The sequence below is a fragment of the Xiphophorus couchianus genome, chromosome 24 (assembly GCF_001444195.1).
Source record: "Xiphophorus couchianus chromosome 24, X_couchianus-1.0, whole genome shotgun sequence".
Taxonomy (NCBI): Eukaryota; Metazoa; Chordata; class Actinopteri; order Cyprinodontiformes; family Poeciliidae; genus Xiphophorus; species Xiphophorus couchianus.
Window position 1 is genome coordinate 14,120,510 of NC_040251.1, and position 27,548 is coordinate 14,148,057.

At 40.5% G+C, this 27,548-nt stretch overlaps 1 protein-coding gene across 1 annotated transcript; it reads left to right on the top strand.

Moving 5' to 3' along the window:
- The first annotated feature begins 4,032 nt into the window (after positions 1–4,032).
- slitrk6 (SLIT and NTRK-like family, member 6) lies at positions 4,033–17,871 on the top strand. The gene is made up of 2 exons (XM_028011112.1): positions 4,033–4,534; positions 13,985–17,871. Exons 1-2 carry the CDS (start codon positions 4,487–4,489, stop codon positions 16,460–16,462), a joined length of 2,526 nt encoding a protein of 841 aa, XP_027866913.1. The 5' UTR covers positions 4,033–4,486; the 3' UTR covers positions 16,463–17,871.
- Positions 17,872–27,548: the final 9,677 nt, after the last annotated feature.

Genomic DNA, 27,548 nt, shown 5'->3' on the forward strand with positions numbered 1-27,548 from the left:
CCGTTAAGTGCACCATGATTGTGATAACAAAAAAGAAAGAAAGAGAGATGTGTTGAAACAGCTTCTGGCGAGCTGTTCCTGTCACATTCTCCACAACGCTGTTTTGTTGCTGTCATTACTCAATGTAGGCCTTTCATACACAGCGATCACTAAACGCAATTCAAAAGCCATTTTCCTGTACATATGTCTTGGTGATATACTAACACCTACGTCACCTTAATGGATTCTAGCGTGTTGACCCATAAACCATCACATCAACTTCAGAAACTTTCTTAAAAAAATAAATAAATAAATCACACATGGGCCAAATATGAAGAAATTGGTTGACATACCGACAACTATAAGGGTTAAAAATCCATTTCTAAGGCTGTGGAAACCGTTGAGAGAGCCGCTATCCGTGAATCGGGAGAATATTAAACGGTTGTACATCTTACAAATTGTGGCAGAAGGAACTCAACAGAATAGTTCCAGCAGCAGATAAACAGCTGTAGGCCTCACTTATCAGAGTTGATAATTTATAATTGTCTGAAAAAAGGAAAAAATTAGCAAGATACTATGAAAAAGACCACGAGTGTTTAACTATTGAAGAAGACCAAGACGAAATTGAAACATCTGTTAAATTTTCGCTTCACTTTCACACTGTACTCAGTCAAATGAACCAAACCTTTTCAACAGAGCTTGAGCATCAGTGTCACACAGACAAGCACAACATGTCTGTGTTCAGTCTTTTGCTGCTGGCGCAAACTAAAGTTAGTAAAGGAATAATTCAAAAAGTTTGAGAAACCCCAGACTGTCTGAACTAAACCAAACAAACAGATGCCAATAAGAGGCCAAAACTAATATTTTTGTGGCTCTGCTGTTCGCAGAATGTGTCAAATCCTTTCATCCGACTGAAACACACAAAAAACGATCAGAGTTTCCTCCCTGGGTTGCAGTGTGAGATGTGTTGCTAAACTAGGGGTGACTGGGTCTGAATTGGGGCTGGAATATAAATTTGACTGAAATTATTCATGTAAACATTGTTTTTCATAGCTGTGTGTCCGTCCTTTCTTCTTCGGCTCGGCCTCGTTTCAGTGGAATTTACTGCAGGTGGAAGCAGCACGAAACTCATTTGTTAATCAGGTCCAGTTTATTATGAAACTCAGTCCCTATTGATGAAACCATCTGCCCATGACTGCGGCACATTATCTTTGGTTATGAGCAAAAAGCGCCTCATTGTTTGATCAAACAACACGCTGATGGAAAAAGAAGTAAATAATTAAACATAGTGTGCCGTCAGTGAGATGATAACTACATCAACAGCGGGGCCTGTCAGCACCTCAAGCCACAAAGCATCACATGCAAACAAAACAGATACACATCTCGTCTTTTGTCTATTTTAAAACAGAGTCTACTTTGCAATTGAAATAAAGGATTTATTTATATTTTTAAAACAAGAAAAGGACAATGGGGTATTTTAAACAGTTATCTAGAAGAGGGGATATATTAATAATGGTTTTGCATGCAAAGTCTGTTTAAGCTGATATCTGGAATTGGAACCCAGGTCATTTCGGATGTGAACGAATGAGACGTTCATGTCACACTGTTGGTCATAATTCCTTTTCACTAGTTTGTACTTTTGCAGTTTTTTTTTTTTTTTTTTTTTTTTTTGGAGTGGCAAAAGCAAATTAGATGGATTAGCAGCCGATAACTGATGGTGATACCCAAGACATGCTATGCTGAAGCATTTTTACTGCAGGGAACCGAGGCGTAAGCATTTCACAACGTGTCATGTATGACAGTGACGAAGGCACAATCCCATCCACAGCCATTCTTTCAACAAACTTGGATTATATCAGTTATAACCACATTTAATTTTCCTTTGGAATAAATAAAATCTTTTTGAACTTGAATTATTTTGTGTCCAACCAAATTTTGGGGGAAATTGAATGAAGTCGAGCAGCTGACAATAAGTTATGAACAACTGATAAGATTGGCTACATTTACCTGTTCCTGCATTGTCTAAATAACAATGTCCATCCAGTCATCATCTAAGATTGTCCATCCATTTGTCCGTCTATGATCTGTCATGGATAGATGGACAGACTATTTTTTCTATTTCTATTCAAAGTTGTGTAAAATTCCTTTGGAAAAGTATGGAGTTTTTTTTTTTTTTATTCCATTGTCCAATGTATTACCCACCATCTGCTATTACCCAAATATAAAAGCAAAGTTTATACTATAAAATTCAGGCTTATATTTTGGTTCATTCAAGGTTATGTGAATTGAGAAACTACACCGCAGATACCGTCAACATTTCGGATAATTGAGCTTCTTGTGTAATTTCAAGGTTATAACCTTTCCGGTTTATTAAAGTCTGGCTTCTCATTTCTCAGACGGCCTCCTCTGAGAGAATATCTAGGTTGTGTGATCAGTGAGGTCAAGCACCTCTCTGATGTTCCAGATGGGAGCAAATTTACACTGATCCATGACAAATTGGCCTGGTTTTAAGCAGCCAGTATGCTGAAACACAAGGTGAGGGGGGCATTCTTGACCCATCTGAAAGTGATCAGCCTGCGGAAAACAGCAGCTCAGAGGGGACGGGTTAGACTCAGATTAATCACTTACTTCCCCTAAATTACTCAGAGCAGTTTAATCAGATAAACTATTTGGCGCTTTGAAAGTTGCCGCGTGGCGGCGTGAGTCCAGATGATGGTGATGGTTTATGAGTGTCCGCGCCACAGGGAGGGTAGGGGTCAGGCTGAGCAACAAGTCAGCTGGCGCTGGTAGCGCTGGAGTCATTTTCAAGGACACAAAGTGGCTTGATTTCTGTTGGCTGTGTGATGTATTTAACATTTACTACACACCAAGACTCTAGTTTTATTTATCAAGAAGAAATTTAACACTATTACAAGTGTTATAAATGATGCACCTCCATGGTAACCTTTAGACAAGTCTATTTTGGAAGCATTATCTGTTTGTGCCAGCTGTATACAGTATTGTATTTGTCCTTGGGGCTGAGAGCAGCAGGTTAATTAAAGCTTATCAATGTAAGATTATTATTATTTTATTTTTGCCCATAATTAGATAGGAACCTCATAGAGGAGGCACTCTGTCTAACAGTGACAGAGCCTTTCTGTCTGAGTTACCAGCTATGCCCCATTTAGACACCAGCAAAGTAAATTGGACCATGGGTGGGAGGAGACAGGAGTTGAAATTTGTGCAGACCAGGCAGTCAACGTATGAAATGTTACATTGCAAGAATAAAAATGATTTTCTTAATAATTAGGACATTATTTTTGATGTCCTAATTAAAACATACTCTTAATTATTTTCTATGACATTCTTCTCCAGTTAATAATGAACTAAAAACAACTAAAACATCATGTAGAATGACTCGAAAAACAATGACAACACTAAACATTTTACTCAACCGAAATCAAAAGAAACTGTTTTAGGGTAGGAAGTCAAGCCACATCTAATTTTCAGCTGCGTGGTGTAGAAAAGTGGGACAATTAAGAATAAAAATACAATGCGCTTAATCTAAGATTGTTTTAAATACAAAAAATGATTTTCCACATAAATGCATACAATCTTACAGTAAAATTAGTGACATAGTAAGGTTTCCACAGATGACTAAACTGTGCGTACAATCTCTACTGGTTGTCGCTAATTTAAGGATTCACCTCCCTCAGCGCTATTCACATCTTGCCGTCAAGTCGCACACCGGCTGTTTGGCAAGGAAGATACCCATCATTTCCCAAGTTTTACCAATGAAATGACGGAAGCTTGATGATTTTACATCATCTAAAATTAGATTTTAGAATTTGGATGTAAAAGAATTGAGTGTTACCAAAGCTTAAAACGAATCCTATTTGTGTTTTATTTAAGAGATGATTGAAATACATTCAGAAAGTGGAAAAAAAGCAATCGGCTTCGTCATTTTATTAAAAAAAAAGCTTCACGTTGCAGATTTTATTTTTAAAGTCCAAAACGGAAGCACATTTCCATACTGTAGTTACCCTGACAACGACTCTATGACTTGTCCACCTCTACGGCATGCAAATGACTGCGCGAGACCAATACAACTCAGATTGGTTAACTAAACAGAGCGCGCGGCGCATGCAGCTCCAGAGCAGAGCAGATCAGAGCAGAGTGCGTGTTTGACAGCTGCTGATATAACAAGAGCTGCACGAATTTCTGGAGGGGCGCAACCGTAGCCTATTTTAAATCAGTTACCTCGAATCTTCAACTTTAATCTTAATTAACTCTGCGGATGGTGTACACCCGTCAACCCGGGACTTGAGTGCTCAAGCTTGTCCCCTACGTGCATTGGAATAACTGGAGACAAACAGAAGAAAGGGTACACGGGAGCAAGACGGGACGGCTTTGAAGTTTATGCACCTTTTCTTTTTTTGGCTTGAACGGAGCTCATATTGGACAAGAGAGACGGCCGTTCGTTCCCTTTTCATGCGTCGGCTGCCCACATTTTAAAAATGGTACGAGTATGCTGACATTCGGACTGCCCTGCTTTTCTCCACTTCGGTTTTATTCGGTAAGTCACGAAGCTGAGAGGCGCTGAGGATGCATGTGTGTATAAGGTGTTTAATTACTTTTAATTACAACTGCGGACCAGTTTACTGTGGAAATTCAGGTCCAATTACGGACATGTTCAAACCAGCTTGTAGCGCAATTTGCAGCCATATATATATATATATATATATATTTTTTTTTTTTTTTTAATAAAAACGTGGGACATAAATAACATAACAGAGGGCATGTTCGACAGAAAATGACTTGGGAGGTGTGGGGTGCTTCATTATCTAACTCCAGCACACCTGGCTGTCTGCCACACACAGTTACAGTATTCCCACTGTGCCGCGCTGCCGTATGGCAACCTGGACTGATGTTGCCCGTTATTAAAGTTAACGTTGAGTGTTTGTTACTCATATTATAATAACGCATCACCGACGTGTTTGCTTTATGCAGCATTTATTATAGAGGAACATGTTGCGCATTAATATTTTAATTAAGACTCATTTGTCACAGGTGTGTTTAATGCGCGCTGCGTCAGAGCCAATCAGAACGCCTTCAATAACAGCTAATTCGTTCAGTTGTTGGTCCTGCAGCATCGTTGTCTACTACATGAGGCTATAGTTCTTTTTTGAATGGAAGTTAATGAGGAAGGCAGTGTTCTAATTAGGTTGTGAATTGCATAATTGAGTCTGGGCTCCAATTTCTTGCTTGGATGAATCAATGGTTAATAGCCAAACAGCTTAGCTATATGTCACTGGAGTGGCGTGAATGTTTTTTCCTGGGTGATTTAGTGAGAAATGATCCGGCATGCTTCAGATTTCTATTCAGTCTGGAAAAGTTTGGATTCAAGTGTAATTAGAAAAGAAAAATGATTGTGAAATAATGTATTTTTAGACTTACTATACTGTAAAACCTAGCCAAAAACATTGAACATCCTGAAAAGTCTGACATTTTGACAGTGAAAGTGTAAGAGGTGTAAGATCCTGTCTTGTTGCAATAGATTCATATGAAATGATCAGGCAGCTACAGGGAATTAGGGCAAAAACAAATATGCTGTCGTAGATATCCTGCGGTTTAGTGGTGATAAGTACCTTGGCAATGAAGGTAAACAATTATGTGTTTGACCAGGTGTTTTATTGAATAAAGCAGCTAAATAATATTGGCCTGGCTGATGCAGATTTAGAGTTGCAACTTTAAGCTGCTATCAGACTGTGCTCAGGCAGAGAGGAGCAGCCCAGAAAATGTTGAATCAATCACAAATGTGCAGCGAAAAATAAAACAGGGCCTGCTCTCTTGGCTGAGCGAGTTGAACTGTCTCTTGCCACTTGAGGGGGCGGATGTCATAATTATCATTTCTCCTGGACTGCAGCGGAGAGGCCGCTGGCGCTGGCAGGATCCCAGCAACTCCGTGGGTGTATATAGTGACCATGTTGACTTTTTAGGGCGAGCCGCATCACTTCCAATTCGGAGGAGGTGGGGAAAATGGTGACGAGTAGGGGAGGCTATTCCATGTCACACTGAAATGAAATGAAACAACCTTCACCGTCTCACTCTGTGATGCTGCTGAGGCAGGTTGTTGTGGTTTTTCACCCAATACATTAGCGTGTATTAAAGTAAATGATCAGGTTGAACTTTTCGTCTAGCAAATGTTGTCGGACAAGACGCCTAGTTATTATGCTGTTTTACTGTTGTCCGCAAGTGTCTTATTCGAGACACCTGCAAGAAAATAGCCACTTTCACTAAAAAGCTCTCTTTCAAGAGGAATAGAATAGCTGCAGGCCAGCCATCTTTTATTGGAGGACTGGTGAGTCAATAGAGTCCTCACAGGGCTCCTCATTATGTCTGTTCCACTTGGGGCACTGCTGCTCCTTAGTCTGACAAAAAATGGTGCATGATTGATAGTATTTAAATGACAATAAGGCTTCTCGGGAGTATGATGGCTTTGTGATTCTGCTGAAATGCTTAGCGAACAGGTTATTTAGGACAGCAAACACCCGACTGCCTTTGTTTGAAGTCAAACACTCCCATCTGTGGCACCCACGTCACGTGTCTTTCTGTATTGTCGGTAAATGTCGGTAATCTTAACAACACCAATATCCAACCTAATCTGTTTCAGTAACAAATAAGGACTTCTGGGTATTTTAGAGATTGGCTTTTATTAAAAAACAAAAAATATACTTCCAAGCTTCTGCCCCGTGTTTTAACTGGAACCGCTCTAATTGCCCTCGGTGGCATTGCTAGTTAATTGGTTTTGTCCAGGCGGACAGGTCTGGCCAGTTGTTTAGTTGTCAGGCACTCAATTAAGTCTGCCACTGTTGCATAAAAGAGGCCATACAGACAGAAAGATTTCTAAAGTTTCCCAAATCTAGAGATTTGGAAAACTCTAAAGATTGAGACTGATTTTTAGTCTCACTGAGACTAAAAATCAGTGAGACATCTTTTTAAATTCAGAAGGGTGTTATTCTGTCTTCCATGAAAGGATTTTCCACTCATCTGCCTCTGTCTGCACACGGTTTCTATCAGCCTCTCTTATTCTGTTTCCGCCGGCAGCAGACTGGATTTCCTCGGACCAGAAATTGGTCGGCTCAGAGCTTCACGCAGGTGGAGTTTTTCAGTTCTGCCAGCTGCGCATCACAAAGCGAACCTGTGCCGATCTCTGTGTGACACAGGAGTGAATTATGCCAGCATCTGGTGAATGTACAGTCAGAGGGCAAGGCGAAGGAAGAATAGGAAGCAGTAAATTCAGACTTAGCTTTTGACCTCTTTTTCTATTTTTCCATAACAGGATATACAGATAGTAGCAGTGTTTTTGCTTGAGTAGCTGAAAGGTTTTAACCCTCAGGGCTTAAAGCTGGGGCCCCTGTTTTGATGATATGCTTCATAAGCATGCATGAGCTTAACATCCCTCTACAATATGCCAACATGAACAATAGTCACCCAGAAGCAGATGCTTGCTTCTGGCATCCACAATGTCTTTTTAGAGAGCTTCTTCCCTAATTGTCATTAATTAGTTTCTTATTATTCCAGTCACTGGTAGGTCGACTTTATACAAGTTTGTCCAATTAATTAACCCAGCAGGATTCTGCTGAAGAGCTGGGAGCTTACCGTTCAATATAATTAGCACCTACTGACTGTTTTATACATGTTTCACTATAAGATTTTATTTTTAGGAGGTAGCGGGGGAGAGGTGATAATACCGTGTCTGTTTATATTAACAGCAGGATGAGTTTTTGATTGGTAACAATTGAGTTACCAAGCAAAAACTCGTCAAAAACTTTCCGCTGTTTTAAAAATTTTTGTAAATGTTTTTGTTAATGTTTTCTGCTTAATGAGTTTGTGAAAGAAAATCTTTTGCACTGAAACTTGTTTTGTTCCAGCTCAGTGAGCAGATTTGTCATCTCCACATATTTTAGATGTAGATTAAGTGTGTTGTCTGACAATTCTGCAAAGGTATTCATACCGCTTCAACTGGCTCCTCATTTAACAGCTTTAAAAACAGAAAATTGAACATATTTTATTCAAACTTTTTTTAATATATCAACAATGGTATCAGTAACTGGCAGGTTAATAAAAAAGAAAATCAGACCAAATAATCTGATGCCTAAATGCGGATATTATCTATTTTTTATTCAGTTTTGCTTCTATGAAATAATATCCAGTGTTTCCACACAAGTTTTTTTTTTTTCAAATTCTTTCCAAACAACATCTGTTGCTTTTGCAAGTCTATGATTTTTGCCGTAGCATCAGCTGTAAGTCTTTCAGGCGTTTCTTCCATCAATATCAATACTTAGCTCCTGGAAAGACCAACCAGCTACCCTGCTGTGAAAAAAACATCCCCACAGCATGATACTGCTACCATGTTTCACCACAAAGTGTGTTAAGATTAACAAAAACATCTGTTAACTTCAGCATGCAGCTGTATTTACACACAGAATGCCTATCTTATAATTATTTGTCTGAAGTACATTTTCTTGCATTAGATTTTATTTTAAAGCATCAGAGGTGGAAATGCTTCCCATAGTTTTCAGATTTGTGTTGCTGTCACAGAAACAGAGGTTTGGTTAAATATTTAAAGTTGAAATATTTTGCCCAGTATCTCTAAAAAAAAAAAGAACAACCTTCCATCTGATCAGTTTATCGACTCTGATTCAGGCTAACCACTTGTTATGAACTATGCTGGGCACCACTCAAGACTAGATAGTCTCTGCATGTCATTTTTCTGCTTTTCTCATACAGCTACCTTTTTTATTGCCTGCTCTGAACAGATCCATTTCCAGTATGCCAGTCCCTGCCGGTGACTCACTGAAGAGCAGAAAGCGTCGCTTTTTAAAGCGACAGCGTTGTCGGCGACAAACATACATCTGCCGGCCGCAGATGGGTCTTCCTGCGAAATGCACCTCGATGCTGCTGTTATAACACTGCTGTTCATTTCTGGAGAACTAATTACTGCGCATTAGTTAAACAGACCATTTGAAATGCAAGCCTGGCAAATCACCCTTGCCATGGGGAGGTGAGCTGCCCTCCCTTTTCTCCTCCTATGCAGACCTGGTGATTCTATTCTTAGTGCTATCAGCATATGTTTGTATCAGGAAGTTAAGGTCCGCAAGTAGAGATTTACACCAAATCTATTCTGGTTCTGGTTAATGCTAACATACTGCAGATGGAGGTAGTTTACAGAAGTTTTTAATGCTTTCAGGCTGTACAGTGTCATCCATTTCTCAGCTGATGGAGAATCTTTGACTCAGTTTTCAGCAGCGTAGTGACATCCATATGACTTTTATCCGAGTTGGACGAGCCAGCAGATCTGTGGGACGCCACCGTGGATAACAAGCCTTTCATATTCGCCTTCCCCTACAGAAAAATGGATCAGGCTCCTGCCTCGTGGGCTGTTCACGGCTCCAGCGTGCATTACTTACTCTGACAGTGACAAGCACTAAACACGACTACAGCTGTGTTCATTTCCTCTCAAATTAATACACTAAGCTGTCTCCTGGATATAGTGCGCTCTATGCTGTACAGTTCAACTCAAGGTCCATGTTCTGCTCTGTTCTGTGTGTTGCTTCAGTGCCAAACTGTGACAAGCGTTCAGATAAGACATATGCGGCCACAAGGCCTACAGCATCAAATTAGATATGAGAATACCAAACTATACAATACAAATCTGTTTTTTTCTTAAGCGTGTACAAATTCAGTACTCAAATATTATCTATTTAAGGATGCAGTCCTGGTCATACAGGACTTGATATGATGAGGTCTCATGATATAATGGAGCACCTCAGTGTGCCGCAACACTTTACAGCTGGCTTAAATGAAGTGTGAAGAGGCTTTTTATGGGTTTATAAGTGGGCAGACCCTGTTGTCTGCATTACAGCAGCTGGAGGGGTTCCATGTTTGATAAATATTCCATCACTGCCTTTCCCTTCTCCTCTCGACTTCATCTCCGCGGTCCAACCCACCTAAGGTCTGCACCGCTTTTGATGTCAGACGGCGAGGAGAGCTGAGAACTCTCAGGGCCCTCACAAGACTCCTAATTGAATTGTCTGAACAGCGAAAGAAGCACATTCAAATCCATACATATGAGCGCAATTCAAGACCGGAAAAATGTTTCATCTCCTCCAGCCGTCACAGAGGAGTCGCATGGAACATTGATTGCCTGAAAAATGGATCTGTTAAAGAAGTCTGTTTGAAATACAGAAGACAGAGAGCAGCAGGCTCCTGCCTCCAATACCTCCCATCTGCAGTGCTATCATGCAGATAACATCTCCTAATAGTCCCTTTTTTCATTGTGTATTGTCCTGGAAGCCAGCAGGGCACAGTGGTGGCTGCTTCACGCAGGGACTCAAACAAGCTCTTGCTGGTAACCAATAAAAGGGAAGATATCTCCGTCCCAGCCTTACATTCCCTGTCCTGTTGTTTTTTATTGAATAAACAATTCATAATTAATGAGATTAACAAACTAGATTTTAATTTTACCGTTCATAAACATTAGCAGCTGGAGATCGCAGAAAATCACACTCATGGGGTTGGTACATTTGGGGGAATGCTGAGAAAGCCAAAAGAAATTATGGAAGTTGATTAAAGAATTCCCCAGGTCAGAATAACCATGGAGGCAAAAAGAAAGAGCTTGTGTCCCTTTGTTTTCCTTTATTTTTTTGTCTCTCCATTTGGTTGCTTTATGTCCATTTGTTCAGCTGTCATTTGTCCATTCCTTTCTATCCATTTGCCATTTCATTCACCTGTTGGTTCTATTGTTCTAGCCTGTCTGGTCATTTCATTTATCCAACGTTTTGTTCATTTGCTCCACTTGCCAGTTGAATTTTGTCCCACTCTGTCCCGCTGACCATTTGTGTGTCTGTTCAGTCTTCTGTCCGACCAATCGTTTGTTGGAGGTTTACTCAATTGTCAAGTTTGACAATTAATTTGCTCATGTTTGTTCATCTTTCCCCTTCATCTGTTCATTTGTCATTGTGTCTATTTACTTGTCTGTCATTTCTTATTTGGTCATTCCTTCCTTCCTTGGGTCCTTGAAGATTTCTTAGTCTGGAACATTATGGGATTTTTACATTACAATAGGAGTAACTTCCTGCATGTTTAACACTGGGTTTTCAGACTGCAATAAACTACTCTCCTTTTTCATGTGTTCAAATCCTGGTTTTGTAGCAGCTCTATAATGAGTTTGTCTTGGGAAGATTTTCCACCGTGCTGATGTCTGACTTATAGAGATTTTCATGGCAATTTGGAGCACAAGCTATTGCTGGAGGCAACAACACACAACTAATTACTCTGGAAAGGGAGGGATTACTAGTATATTCACTTTAAGATACACTGCACGCGAATGATCAATCACATTTATAGCGATCGATTTTCTTATTTTGGGAAGAAGCAGCTTTTACGGTCATCTGCAACAGGCTAACCTCTGATTTTCCAGTCCTTGGAAATGAGCACAAGTCTAGATATGTGCCTGGAATGCCGACAGTGACCTTGCAGTTTATGTCTGAATACCTAATAGCAATGACTTGGCTTTAATCAATAATTTCCACTCGACCGCACAATAATTTATCAAAGAAAGTGAGCAAAGTTATAGTGGAGAGGGAATGTCGGAGAAAGCCAAACTTCTCTCTGAGGTCTTCTGTTTGTAGTGAGAAATTGAAAGAATTTGTGTGGTGTTGCGTAACAGAGGTAGGATTTATATTTTTACTTTAGTCCACATTCCCCAGTGTCAACACACACACCCCCCCAGTATCTGCTGTAGGCCAAACACCCCGTCAGAGTGTGCCCACGCCTCATGGACTCTCAACTGGGTGGAAGTATTCTCCCGAACTTAATTCAAAAGAAAGGCTGACTATCGCGGCTGAATCATCAGTCAGAGGATTCATTCTCCAACAAACCCAGCTGAGCCGGGCTCGCCCCATTCTTGCTTTTTTCAGAAGCTAATCAGATTCATTACCAAGAAGAGCTGTCATATTCTGTATCCTACCTCTTTGAAGAACTCTGTTAGTTAACACGGCATGTCTGGCTCTTCCTTGATCTTAGAAAGATGTCTACACTTCCCCACCGGTCCCCCTGGGACTGAATTAGCTTTTGATCCGTGCAGTGTTAGTCAACTTTGTGTAATAGATTTTGATCAAATGCTGATTCTGCTTTTTGGAAAAGTCCGTTTTTATTATTCCCTTTGTCACTCAAGGGAAATTCAACTGAAATCCTCTTCATAAGAGCTTGGTTGAAAATTTAGCGAACAGCATTGCCAGCTTTTGAGATGGAACCATCAGATAACCTTAAAGGATTCAGACTGATGTCTTTAAACCAGAAACACAAAGCCCTTCATCAGTCAGATAGAGCAGCTGTCATAAATGTGGCTTTGACATGGACTGAAGCGACTTTTACATTGCATGACTCACGCTGAGAAAGTCTTAACTCAGATGAGTCAGCATGTATAAAGGGCAGAGAATTCAGTGGAATGAGAGTCATTTTTTTAAAAGTAGAAGTATCCCACACTGAGTCAGTGGAAAGGGAGCATCTTCATCTCTTTTCTTGTGTAGTCAGAAGGTTAATGTCCTTCGGTACAATCCAAATGCATTTTGGCTTCTGGAAATAAAACCCAATACCGCAGAAAATGTTATTACTTCCCACTGTCTGAATACCAATTGTGATACTAGTCATTTTTAACAAGAAACATCTCAGATGGTTTGGATGTCTTCCATTCTTTTTACTCTAAACACATCCTGTTGCTTTCTTAAGTCATCTTAAGAGTAAATGTAAGAACAGACAGCATCATGGACATCAAGAAACACACCGGACTAGTCAGAGATAAAGAAGTTTCTAGCAACGTTGTATCAGAAAACAGCATTTCAACATTTTTGGACATCAAAAAGAGCACAGGTTATGACCAAACATGTCAAAGAAGAATTTCCAGTCAGAGCAGATCATAAATGACCTTTTTCCTCCTGCAAGCAAAACGCTTGCTGGAAGAAAATCAACCTTAAGAACACCATCAACCACAGAGAACAATGGTGGTGACAGCAGAAGGCGGTGCGCTACATGTCCTGACCAATATAAATAAACATGGTCTCTTGGTTCTATATAATTAAATTAATTTGAACGGGAAGTTAATCAGAGTTACAAGATGGTTTGGGCAAAATCCAGGAAAATCCTAGGAGAAAATAACCTGCTAAAGATTGACCACTTGCTTTATTATCACATTGCAAAAATAATATTTTACCAAGTATTTGTGGTCCAGTTTCTAGTTCAAATATATTAGTATACTTTAAATAAGAGTAAACTAAATAAGTACTGTACATTTTCAGTATGTTAGAGGTGCTTGCTTTAAGTCAATAATTTGCCGACATTGATGACAAACTACTGGATACCGGTGACAATCTGCCAGTGGAACAAGATATTTTTCCACATACTATAAGCCAAAATGTCCTTTTATACTGCAGATTATTTCACTTATAGCTAGTGCTTTTTCCTCAATATTTTGACTTTATAAAACAAGCTCCTATGTCGTACTGAAAAGTTACTTGTCAGTTTTATCTTATTTCAAGTACACCAGGATATTTGCACTAGAAACTAGACCAAAAATACTTATTTTATTGTAAAAATAAAAGGACATGAAAGGTGCAGTATATTTCCCTGTAGTTTCTCCAACCTTGCACAAGGTCTTTTGCAGGAGACAAACCTATCCAGCGTTGCAGATATGCATTTAAATGAGTTGGTGAATTTGTTTATTTTAAGGCTTTCCTTAATTGTGCCTTAATCCAATACAGAACCACTTGTTTTCTCTACATGCATATAATTACCTCATAAAGGCATGTTTGAACTCGATCTGTACACTCAGTAGAAACTATGTTTTAAAGCATGGTAATCAAAACAATCATGTTTTAAACAAAATTACCAAGTGTTTTTATTCGTTTCTGAAACCAATGTAATCAAACCACTTTTTTTTCCTCTCTCCTTTCTGTCTCCACAGATATCCAGGTCCAGAATGCAGCCCTGGATCATTTTAATCGGCTTGTTTCTGTCGGCAGCTCACACCCAAGATATCTATCCCTCAAAGGCGTTGTCTTCCATCAGCGAGTCGTGTGAGTCTCTGTGCTCCTGCGAGGCAAAGGACGGCGTCCTTCATCTCAACTGCGAGCAGAGGAACATCAGCAAAATCTCCCAAATCCAAATCCCGTCAGGTGTCTCCTTCCATCTGAACCTTTACAAAAATGACTTAGTGGAGCTCCGAGTGGAGGAAATGGAAGGGCTTAGGGGCGCCCTTTCTCTGCACATCGGGGGTAATAGCATACAAGAGCTGGAGCCAGGGGTCTTTAACACTCTCGGTTCCCTGAAAAAGCTCCACATAAATAGCAATTTTCTTGTCACCCTGAAAGAGGACACTTTCCAGGGTCTGATAAATCTAGAGTTCCTTCAAGCCGACACGAATTTCATCCGGATCATCGAGCCAGGGGCATTCAACAAGCTGATCCGCCTCAAAGTCCTCATCCTCAATGACAATTCCATCGAGTTTTTACCCAGCAACATCTTCCGCTTCGTGCCGCTCACTCACCTAGACCTACGAGGCAACAAGCTCCAGACGCTGCCATACGTGGGCTTTCTGGAGCACATCGGGCGCATCATGGAGCTCCTCCTGGAGGACAATGACTGGATCTGCGACTGTGATGTCCTCCATTTAAAAACCTGGATGGAGAACATGAGGGCACAGTCGGTCATCAGTGACGTGGTGTGCAGCTCACCGCAGCACCTGAAGGGAACCATCCTGGCTAAAGTCAAACGGGATGTTCTGTGTCCGTTCCACAAAGACCTCCCGCTGGAGGGACCGCCATCAATGGATATGGTTGTTACGCCATCGTCCAAGGTGTCTCAGATTCCCAAACAGACACCCTCCCATGTTCCCGACAGTCCCTGCGTGGAGCACTGTTCATGCCACAATCACCCGGAGGCTGGGTTATTGATGCACTGTCAGGACAGAGGGATTCAGAAGGTGTCTGATATCGGAATACTTCAGGAGAGCCCTACTAAGCTGGTTATGACAGGAAACATGATCCAGAAACTCTTTAAGTATGACTTTGTCACATACGACAGGTTGGAATTGCTCAACCTGGCCAACAACCGCATTGACTACATCGATAACGAAACATTTCTCAGCCTGAGCAGCTTGAAAAAGCTTCAGCTGAACGGGAACAGGATCGAGAAGCTGTTTTCCACCATGTTCGTGGGCCTCCACAACCTGGAGTCTCTTTACCTGGAATATAACCTCATCAAGGAGATTGCGCCAGGCACATTCAACCCCTTGCCCAAACTGAAGCTGCTGTCACTGAACAACAACCAACTGAGCTCCCTTCCGGCTCAGATCTTCCGCAACGTTCCCCTGGTCAAATTAAACCTGAGGAAGAACCTGCTCATGCACCTGCCGGTGAGCAACGTGCTGGATCAGCTCAACGTGCTGGAGCAGATCTATTTAGAGGACAACCCCTGGGACTGCAGCTGCGATCTGCTTAGTCTCAAGCAGTGGGTGGAGAAGCTTAAGACAGACACCGTGGTGGGCTCTGTTCTGTGTGAAACCCCCAAGAAGGTGAAGCAGACGGAGCTGAGGAGTCTTCGCCACGAGATGCTCTGTCCTGGGTTGGAGACATCCACAGTCACACAGGGGCCCCCTGCAAACAAGGGTCTCCTGATCTCCTTAACCGACTCCATACCGCTCTCAGTGCTCATCCTCAGCCTCCTCATCTTTATCCTCATGATCATCTTCTGCTCGGCCGGATTGGTGGTCTTCGTGGTGCACCGTAGGCGGCGGAAGGCAAAGAAAAAGGCAGCGGAGGAACCAGCACGGGAAAACACCAGCAGCACTTCCCCGATCCACTTACACTACAGCATGTATGGGCAGAAGACCACCCACCACACCGTGACCCAGAGGACAGGGCCCGGTTCCTTATATGAGGACAGATCTCACAGCCCCATTGTCCAGATCTGCCGGAACCCCACCTACTGCTCCCAGCACAAGGGCCACGACTCAGATCTGGATTACAGTCTGGATGATCCAAAGCACCACGTCTGCCGGAGCATCATGGAGAAGGAGAACACCTCCCCGCTGACGGGAAACCCCAAGTTCAGGGCCATAGCTGAGGAGCGGCCGGGGGACTTCGTGACCCTGGGGACTCCCAGCTCTCTCTACAGGAACATCCTGGAGAGAGAGAAGGAGCTTCAGCAGCAGCTCGGAATAACCGAGTACTTCAGGAAAAACCTGCCGCAGCTGCAGCCTGCCATGGACATGCAGGTCCCAGGGCACCAGGAGGAGCTAAAGCTAATGGAGGCGATAATGTACTCTAGACCACGCAAGGTCATGCTGGAACAAACCAAGAATGAGTACTTTGAGCTCAAAGCGAACCTGCACACGGAGCCGGACTACTTGGAGGTTCTGGAACATCAGACTGCGTTTAACTGAGCTGACATACAGTATATATCATGTCTAAACCAAGTGCCTTGGCCTGTTTGCCCTCCTCTATTTTCCACAGTGTGAAATGTAAAAACATAGAAATATGATAGATATATAGATATATATACACACAGGCACATGTGTTTATTGTAGCACAGAATGTATCTTTCCGTTTCTGCTCATCTGTTGAAGGTGGAATATTGTAGAGATGCACCAATCAGGCTTTTTCTGGCTGAGTCCAATTTCTGTTTTACTCTGTGCCAAATTTTATTTTACACTTCTTTAAGAGGAATTCTGATGTATGTCATCAATAAAAAACAATTCAATTGAGGTTTTTTTTTCACCTTACCTATATTTGAACCTGCTGACGGAGGGGAAATCGTCCCGATTTCATCTCTTGCCAACTGATCGGTGCATCCCTACTACGCATTTTCAGCCAAATCAAACCTGGAAGAAGCTGTGGCTGTCTGCAGAGCAGGCCTGGGTTAAAACGCACGCTGAAATCCACTCTATCAGCTTTTTACATGTGATTAAATTTTCATGCTCCTACAGCAGCCGAGCGAATTGATCCACGCAGCACAACTCCCTCTCCCCCACTTCCCCCACTCGGCCTCCTCCCAGGATAAAGCAGATGTTTGGAAAGAATTGAGTGAATTTCAATCAGTGCTTGACCCAGAATTCCGCTTAATCAGTCTATCCCGATTCTGGCCGTGACCTGATTACACCACCCCCCTCCTCTCAACCCCCCATGAGAGCAGCTTTAACGCTGGAACCAGAGTTCTCGTGCCGTAGAGTCAGCAGTTTGTACAGCCAAGTACATTGAAACAGGAAGAAAAAAACAAAAAAACACAGCGATAGGAGTGAGGTTCTCCTCCTGACAGATGATTGATCCAACGCGCTGCAGAGCTGCAGTCAGAGGAACTTTATTTTTATACAGACTGAGGCAGATCAGTCAGAAAGTGGAGTACAGTATCTACACAACTTGTACAAAACGCATTGCACTATTTAAAATGCCATAAGATGGTGCATGACAATCAACAAGAGTCCTGCTGAAACGGTTTAGTTTTCATTTCTGCCAGAAACGAGCCGCTCACCATGTGCTCATTTCATGTGGGAGACCGACGCCATTATATTTCTGTTGAATTCATTAAAAAAAAAACAAACAGCCAGGAACAGTTGAAGACAGAGACATTTGCAGAGTGGACCGGATTTACGTTCCCTGTTTTCAGAAACAGCTCATGTAAGCACACTCTCTGTAGCTTTTCTACTTTAACTAGATTGACTTATTTATTCTGTATATTTTGTATATACTTCTGTTCCATTTTATCTTTGGGTTTTGTGTGCCTTCAGTGCTGTACAGAATATAAACAGAAGTTGTATCTGAAAGAGGAAAAATAAAGAATTGCTATATGATGTGACTCTGCAAATTGTCTGCTTCTCAGCAGTGCTCCGCCTCCTCACTAATTAACACACCAGGTAACCTGGACTGCAATACTACGACTTTTTCTCGACATGTTTTATCTGTCTTCTGCAGTGCTTATGGATATTTAGGTGGATGTACATGTTTAAGCTGCATTTCCTTCTTTTTCCTGCTGTGGAATAATCCCACCCCCCACCGATTGGAGCAAGCGTAGTCTTTAATCACACTGCAATGCCTTCAGAGTTCTTTCCTTTTCTCCATTTCATCTGCCGATCCTCTCATTTTCCTATAATAACCCGCAGATCTAAAGTTCTGCTGCAAGAATACATATAGGCTCTGAAGCTTGAAATGCGCAAGCACACAATCTGGCATGCAGCGCTGGCATCTAAAAACAGAATCCCTCGTCTGCATGAGGAAAATAGCTATATATTTACATGCACACATTGTTTCAGCAAACAAGCAGCTTCTACTCATAAGCAGCAGGAGCCTTACCTCAAGGTGTGACTTTAGCAAAGTAAGTAAGCTAAATAAGAATGTGAAAATAATTCAGAGATTAAATATTTTAGATTAGCTAGTGTACCAGACAGGTTGAAATGTTATTACTTGACTGGTGCTGCCCAGATGCCCTTCAAACATCCTACATCAGTTGTCACTAAAGTCAAATTTCAAACCTCCAATGTAATACACAGTTCCTTCTGACAATATTAATAAACATCTCGTCACTAAACCTTTCAGCACCACCCTTAATGGAGACTTTGGGTTATTCCTGCCAGATTTGCACACATAGAAACTGAATTTCTTGCCCATTTACAGAGTAGCTCATGCGATGTCGGATTCCACGGTGTCTGTGAGCTGCGTTTTCAGCCCTTGCTACAGAATGAGTGTGGTTTGATTATTGTATGTACAGAGATGCTGCTGGAAATGTAAGCTTGTACCTCAGTCTCAAACCGTTTGCTCTAATTGCCTTGTTGAATGCCATCCAGTTTCCATGTTTAGAAGGTTATTTTTCTGCATCTGAACTTGAGCTGAAACAATTAATCATGATTAATTGATCATTCAAATAATCATCAACTAATTTATTAATCCATTAATCATTAACTGAATATGTTTTAGCCAGAACTCATCCATTGCCAGAGTTTTAGCTTCACAGGTTTCTTCTTATGCTACTATGCTTCCATTCCTTATATTATGCAAAATTTGTGGGAACTTAAAAAGTGTTGCATAAAACATAACCTGAATTAGTTGCATTTCCATCTGTTGGTAAGGAGCAAATCAACCAAGCTAACATAATTTCATCATATGTTGACACTACAAACGACTAATAAACAAGATGTAGAGGTTGAAAACTAGTGTGAATCACTCATCCCAGAAAAATAGACTGAATTCTCCATGCTTTGTACCTCTGGAACAGAACAGGTCAACCATTATGGCAGCTTTGTTTTTTAACAGCATATTCTGTTATAGCTACAACAGCACCTGGAAATTAAAGAAAATAAACAACAGAGCACTTTGACAAAGTGCATCTTGTAAATTTTTTAAGTCATTTGTCTAAATTAACTTCTATCAAGCCCATTTACATTTAATAAATGCATCAGCGTATTTTAGACTTGAAACACAAACAAGACCAATTAGATAAGTGCAAACATCCTGCTAAGTGTCTATTTACTTAGAATTAACTGTTAAGCACCTTATAGCTACATGATGAGTGCTCAGATTCCTTCTACATGAAGGGAAGCAAAATGATAGCTATGTAAAACACGGTTTATCCTCAGCAATGTGTCTGACAACGTGTTCAGTGCACAATCAAAAAACATCAAATAATATTCACCAATACTTTACTTCCACCGTTGTAATGACCAAACATAAGAAAGTCATCCCTGACACATAAAAGCTCATTTATGAAGCTGAAGGAAATATGATGTAGCTGAGTGAGATCATAAAAATACAAAGCAAAGAATTTGCCTTATTGACCATCCCACTATATTTCTGCAGTGGCAGATTGTCAACATATTCTAATCTGTCACAATCTTGCATCGTCATATTGCTTATCCTTGGGATTATTAAAAGGAAGTGCAGCTGACTACTAATTCCTTTCATATTTTTCAGATGTTCATTTGTTGAAAAATATAATTTCACTTCTTTTTGACACCCAACATTGTGTTTATACATCACATGACGACCACCAAACATGTTAAAGGCTATGGTTGTAATGTTACAAAATCTGAAAAAACTTCAAGGGAAGTAAATATGTCCACAGGATGGGACCCAGGTTCATGGTCTCCCAGTAATTACCCAGGTTATACATCATTTCCAATGTATGAATCAATGTCACTTAATATTTTTTGTAGGTCTTGTTTATCATACAGCATCTTGCTGCGAGGGTTTCTTCTGAACTCGAGGACATTACTTAAAGTAATTTGCATTAGCATCGCATCCAGAGTGGCTGATACGGTGACATTTTGCTGCATAAATTTGCACAACAATGACGAAACCGGTGGTACATCAGGACTAAGTGCCTCTTGTTCCATATGAGCAGAGCCCGCTGTGATAACCGCGGATGTCCGGGTTTCGATTGTAGCTCCTCAACGTAATGCCTCTGTACACCAACTGTAATCATGTGTAACGCAATTATGTGGAAATGCGAACAATGCCGCCCAATGCACAATGCTCAGCGAGCTCACTGGAAATGAAATGGAAGGCACAGATGAAAGTTGGACATAAAGTGCCCTGTTTACACTCTTATGCACACACTCAAAGCTCGACTCACACGGCCAAACAAACTAAGACCTTAATTCAAACAGTGCACCATACACCAGCTGTGACTGTTTACAATTCCTTTTAAACCATGCCTATGTTTGATTTGAATAGCAGCCAGAGAGAAAAAAATATCCTGTATCCTCAAATGTAATTACTGATTTGGAAATGTGGTTTTTCAACATAGATCCCCCTGAAATATTGTAAGAAAATGCCCAAATAATACCTTCAATACACAGAATAACAATGTGTATTACAGCGATAAAGTGGCCACCATCTCATATATACCACAGATGATAGATTGGGTTTATTAGCAAAAATGTTTTCAAACAGAAGTCTGAAAAAAATCCATAAGATTTCACCCAGTTATTTATAAAAATGGTCTATCTGATGCAGCATCCCCGAAGCCGCAGATCATAAATATTCATATCTGACAGCACAACAACAGAAGATCTCTTCTGGGCAACAATATTGATCACTGCTTTTCTTTTTGTCTTATTTGTATCCCAGAGATTCACCGGGGTGCTTTGAAGTAAGCACTACTCAATTAATGTCTCACACATGATATCGCCCAGGCCGCAATGCTTTCTCGCCTTTTTGAGTTCCGGTTTGACATTTAATGAACAGTGAGGGGCAAAAGGCAGAACAATGGCCCCCGCTGGATGTGATTGTTAGAGCAGCAAAGGGGGTTTAGGATCTTCGGAGTGGAAGGATACGAGACCAAAAGTTAAATTTAGCCAGAGATGCATTGAAAGAAGTGAAGTGTTAACATATTTGCATTGGCTGAGCAAACCGACTTGTGTTGCAAAAGTCTCTCAGTGTTAATCCATCCATTTTGTCTTTAATTGATGGGACGTGAGTTAGAATTAAACTCCATTGATTTGTCCAGTCTAAGGCTTTCTTAACCATGTTTTTGCTCAACAAGGTCAAAAGAAGGCTACAGTCGACCCGAGCTATACTAAACAATCCAATTTAACCATGTATGAAACAACAGTCACTTCTAACCCGAAACAGAACCAGGCCTCCCTACTTTGTAACCTGACCCGTATGTCTTCTTCTCTGATCTTTATTGTTGGCTTAAGCTGAAGAGTTGGATATTGGACTAGAGATTGATGGATGTTTAAAAATGACAGCAGTTGATATTCTTCTATTCTTTGTTTTGGTTGACCCAATACCCATATGAAATTATGTCAGAATTGTTTGCTTCTGGGATAATTCCAGGATTTATATGATTCAGTTTTTAGATAATTAACACTTTGATTTATCAGCATACTATTATATTGTCCAACCTCTAATGTGACCGTTAAGAATTTTTTGTCAGTCCATTAAAACAAAGGTATACTGAGTGGACCTGCATGCAATATTACAGGCTTAAATTATATCATTTGTATATTTAATGTGTTCCTTTTGGTGCACAGTGGTGTGAACAAGTGTTTGATGTGGGCCAACATTCCTCCACAGCGCCGTACAAGACTCATTGCAACTTATCGCAAATGCTTGATTGCAGTTGTTGCTGCTAATGGGGGCCCAAATAGTTATTAGGTTTAGGGGCCAATCAGTTTTTCACACATTGCCATGTAGCTTTGGATTTCTTTTCTTCCTTAACAGTAAGCACTTATTTAAAAAGTGCATTTAGTGTCTACTTTAGTGTAGCTAACATTTAAATTAGAAATGGGCTACAGTCAAGCTTATAGAAGTTGTTTATTTGGTTAGCTGTCAGGCAATATGGATAAATAAGCCAATATTTTTGCTGAGTTAAATCTCATTTTGCTGTTAACAAAAAAGTGAAATGAGAATTTAAGGGCTATTAACATTCCACCTCAAGTGTCCACACGTTGCGTTGTGTACTTAGCAAACCTGATGAATGAAGCACCATCATAATCGCCGCCTTTGTCTGTCAGCGCACCCCCACTTCCTGACTGAACTGTAGTCTGTTGCTGAGCTCTACCCTGGGGGCGATCTTATGATGCCGTCTGCCAGACTGAGCAGCTTGCGCCGACGCCACGGACACCGAGCCCCGATCCTGTTGTTTGCTCGGCAAACAGTTCAAACGCAAAGCCGGTGACCCAGTTTTTAGGATCCCAGCATCAGAAGTATTAAGTCGCGGGACGGATTGTGTCGAATCCTTTTGTTGTGCCAGCAGCCGCTCAGGTATGGGGGATCAAAACAGCATTAAAGAAAAATCCCTAAAACCAAAACTAATTCCATTCACGATTCTTTTTCCCCTCAATTTTGTTTTTGCTCCAAACAATGAAACATTACATACATACTTCCCATGAGCCATTCTTTTTCTCATGCTCTCTCGTTTTGCAGAAACAATTGTTCTTCCACCCGTATCCTCGACATGAAATGCAATTAGTTTCAAGAGTTTTATTCATGCGAGGTAGTGTTTGCTTTAAATTCTTTCTTGGACGTTTAGGTTTTTTATGTGAAATTCCAGTAGATTTATAAGACAACTTTGCTAAATACAAAAAAGAAGAAATAAGAGAAAGTGAGGGGTGACCCGAAAAGTCAACTGCGGCACTTTATCACCAAATAGCTCCTGGCGTGCACCGCACATCCCAGATTGATGATGGGAATCAGTGATAGGGAATTACTCCTCCTAACAGATTGTGTGCAGAATTTTACCAGGTATCGCATATACTGCATAACATATAAATGGATGTGGAATGAGATCATAACCAATTGATGGATTAAATGGTAGATAAATCTGAGACAAGAACAGAAAGTGCTTTATGAATAGCATCGATTTGTCCTTTTCTCACACAATGACCTTTTTCCCATCGAATCAGAAGCAAAGCTCATGAATTACAATGCACAGTGTAAAGTCGTTGTCTTTTAATTGGTTAATGTTTAAATAATAACTCATGGGGAAAGTCATGGAGACCGAATCAAGGACAATGTGCTCTATTAAGATCTTTCATGTTTGTCTGATTAATTTGTGTCATTTTGTGAACACTTCATTTTTTTTATTGAGCAGGCACGGTTATGAAGACGTTGCTTCCGCTTCCTAACCATGCTCCAGCGAGAGAGAAGTGACATCAGCATTAATGACTGCAAATTTCAAAAGAACAACGTCCAGAACAGGGCCAAAGCAGTGTCAAGCTAAACACTAAATCTTGTATGTGCAAAGTAAGCCCCACTATGTCAGGCAAAAAGTCGCAGTTCAAATCCACGGGGATGCACCACAAAGTTTAAAAAATAAATCACCTTCAAATTCAAGGACATTTTAAGAATCTCATATTCTTAACAAAAAATAGGTTGTAATTGACCAAGCATGAAAAAAAACCATGTAAGGATGCCTGCAGACCAGTCCTGTTTAGTCCGCTTTGATCAAACTCCAGTGTTGTTAAGCCTAACTTCTTCAAAACCTAAAACTCTAGGTTTTGGTTTGGTTGAGGTGAACAGTGGCGTGGATAGAATAAATATTTGAATGCCAAGCAGACTGGAGAGGGATCCTAAAGCAGGAGGTATACTGAAGTGCAACGCATTCTGGGTCAATACAAGAAAAACAATGCATGAGTCTAGCTCTAGCTAGTTCTAGCCTGAGAAATAGCTTGTGGTCTTTAGCCAAAGACAAAAGAGAAATCTTAAAACCACTAAAATCTCACACCGCTCCATGTTTGTTTACATTTGGTAAAGAAGAAAGTTGTGCTTCAGAGGTTTTCATATTGTTTTCTTCAGTGGTTCTTGGTGCAGCGCCAGCACAGGCGAGGAGGTAAACAGGTGTTTCAAAAAGTTTCGTCTGTTTGACACAGTAGTGTGAAAGTGGACCACACCAATTGAAAACATAAAATGTTTAAAGTTGGTCCCCAAATCAAACAGAGTCTACTGGACTACCAGGTGTGAAAACATCCTGATAACTTGTTATTTTCTCATGGCTAGAATATGCAGCTTCATCCTGCCAGTACTGGCAGAAAGGTCACATAAAGTAGAGTCAGTGATGCATGATGTTGACTTTAAAGGACAGATAATTTAAATTACCTCACAACAAAAGATCAATGCTTCAAAATATTCCAAAAATACAGCAAAAGGAAGTGTGTTCTTTGGGGGAAATGTTTAAATTACACTGATTGGACACTAGCGACACATAATAGAGTTTATAAGAGCTTTAAACTTTAGTGACCACAAACAAAACAATCATGATCACTTGTTGCTTACTGGTGTATTGGATGAGTTCATCATCATTACATCATCATTATTGGCTTATATTTCCAATGGCACTGAATCTGGTCACTAATAATGAGAAACTTCCATCTAGTGTGAAGACAAGTTTAAAAGTTCAAGTTACCAAGAGGTTTCAGATATAATCAATATTCTCTAATATTTTTATTTTTTCACATTTGCTGCTCTGAATTGGTGGCAAATCTTGCCACATTCCCTTACATTGTGCACTTTCCACTGCAGACAAAAAAACAAATTGACGACGGTCGGTAGGCAACAGCTGACAAACACGCAACATGTGTAATGTACAAATGGTCACGCTTTCTTCCATATGGCACACATGCGAATGTAGCCAAAATTCAAAGCTAATTTTTGAAGCGCCTCCCTATAGATTCAGTGAGTTGGACATTACTGGCAAGAAGAAAAAAAATCCATTCATGCAACAGTGAAACATGCATCATCTGCGAACACAATTGTCTCGCCAACAGCGGCGTAAGCTTGTGGAGTGTGTCCTCAAAGTCTGCAATAATGAGGAACAGATCAACAACCTCCAGGACAAGAGTCACAAGTCCCACTTGTGCTGCCGACATTGCAACAAATTTTCTCATGTGATCACACTTGCAGATAAATGAGACGGTCGCCCTAAGTGTTTCTAATAATATTACAAGCTAATGACCCATTTCATAAAGTGGCTCGCCCGGCCCACTTGGCACGCCGAGCGGGAGCCCTGATGGGCTTCCGCGGCTTGGAGAAGACGTGCCGACGCAGCAGCACAACTCATCGGTTCCCTTCCTCCCCTGAATGATGGCGCAATTAAATGTTTCATAGCGTGCCAACGTCAGAGCCGCTCCCAGCTATCGTGTTCTTCATCCACAAAGAGCTGTCAAGCGAAGCACAAAGAGATGAAACAGAAGTAGAAGTCTTTTTCCTCCCTCTTTTTATATTCCATTTTCTTCTGCTTGCTTCATTTTTAACTTGGTCCAACTTTTCCTTTGGACTCCTTTCCTTCTGCCCCCCTCTCTCTTCACTGGAGTGGTGCATTTGAATCTCAACATCAGAAACGTAAACTTTTAACCTTCTACAGTTAGCCCAAATCCATAAGTAGTAACACACTTAGAAGGGTGGCAATTATTTTGAAGTGGTGCTTTAGGCAAGTTCTTGAAACTGTGGAAGTATTGAGTGTGCAATACCGCCACAGATTTGAGTCAAAAGCTGCTTAATTAAAAGAGCATTTCAAGCAGAGAGGTCAGCCTGCATCTTATTCCTGAGCCCATTGGAGAGTCTGGCATCCAGAAGAGAAATCCCCGCTTATTCCACTTCCACGCACATTCATTTCTCTACAGGAAACTTTTTTTTGTTTTGCAGGTAGGGCAAGTGGTTTTGTCTGTCGATATTGAAAAAAAACCTCAGGTTCTACCTTCACTTCAGGGTTTCTTCTAATTACACTCAAAACCTTTTCACCGTTTTAAGGACTAACTTCACTTATCCTGGAAACAAGTTAATTCAGTTATGACATTTACTCTTCCTTCACACTCTGGCACAAGTATTTCCAATAAAATTTTAAATTTAATTTCACCTGAAAAAACAACAGCAGCTATTTTTTCACTTTATTCGAGGTGGAATCTACATTGAATATGGTTCAGGATTGGCTCAAAATAATTGAAATGACAGCTGCATCTTGTTTCCTGGTGCTTTATGCACTGATGTAATATTTTATACTTCTTTGATTCTCTCTACAACTCTGTCTTTGCTACACAATTCTTTCAAGATTGCAGCCATTTCTGGATTGTGCACACTCTGAACACCTTCTTTAGAAAAACCTTTTTCCGACTATTAAATCAGTCTACCCCATTACCATAAAGTGACTATAATATGGCATATTAATTCTATTTTTAATGGTCTCATGTTTCTTTCAGAAACTGAATTTTATATTTCCGTTAGCTGGAAGGCAGTAGATGTCAGAGATACATTTTCACTTGAATTTAATAACTGAAATAAATTAACTTGCACATATAGACCAAATATCAGAGGTGATATTTGGTGGATTACGAGTCTAGAAATACATTTAATCAAGAGTTGTCAGTTTTTTAGCTACTGACAGTTTATTACGGGTTGCATTTGGGTTTTATTAGGGAACTTGGGTGTGTTGTGCAGTTGCGTGGTATCTATGAAGTACACATATAGCAATTATAACCAAATCCTATATAGGGAACTACTAAATTTCATAATTCTTTGCAGAGAAAAGTGGTTTTCTCCAATAGGTTTAATTTCATTCGACTTTCTTTCTCCCCACCTTCTGACACCAATAAAATATGAACTTTTGTAGGGGTCCTCATGAAACTGAACACTTAAGCTGAAGTAATACTCTAAATGGGGTGCATTTCCACCAGTCACTCAGTATATGACTCAGCTAAAAGAGTTTACAGCCAGCAAAGGAAGAACACTGACATTTTATATACTTGTTAGGTCTTTAACAGCTGCCATCATAAATGTCCAGCAAACATAAATCTAATCTACCGGAGATCACTAGCTGGATCATACTGACCTGATTCACTATCTAGTCATTGATTTGTATGTTTATGTCAATCATTTAGCTGATGTAGGCATTGTTTTTATTTATTTTATTGCATAGTGCAATTTGAGTGCAAATAACGTTTTTGTTTTTATTTATGTATTTCAAATATGTAGATGATACCTAGCTTCAAGAAAACACAGTAACTATAGAACACTGTAACCAAAGAAGATAGCCGGCAAATT

Coding starts and splice junctions, on each gene's coding strand:
- slitrk6 (XM_028011112.1), top strand. CDS start 4,487: ATGCTGACATTCGGACTGCCCTGCTTTTCTCCACTTCGGTTTTATTCG. Junction 4,535..13,984: donor CTCCACTTCGGTTTTATTCG/GTAAGTCACGAA, acceptor CTGTCTCCACAG/ATATCCAGGTCCAGAATGCA.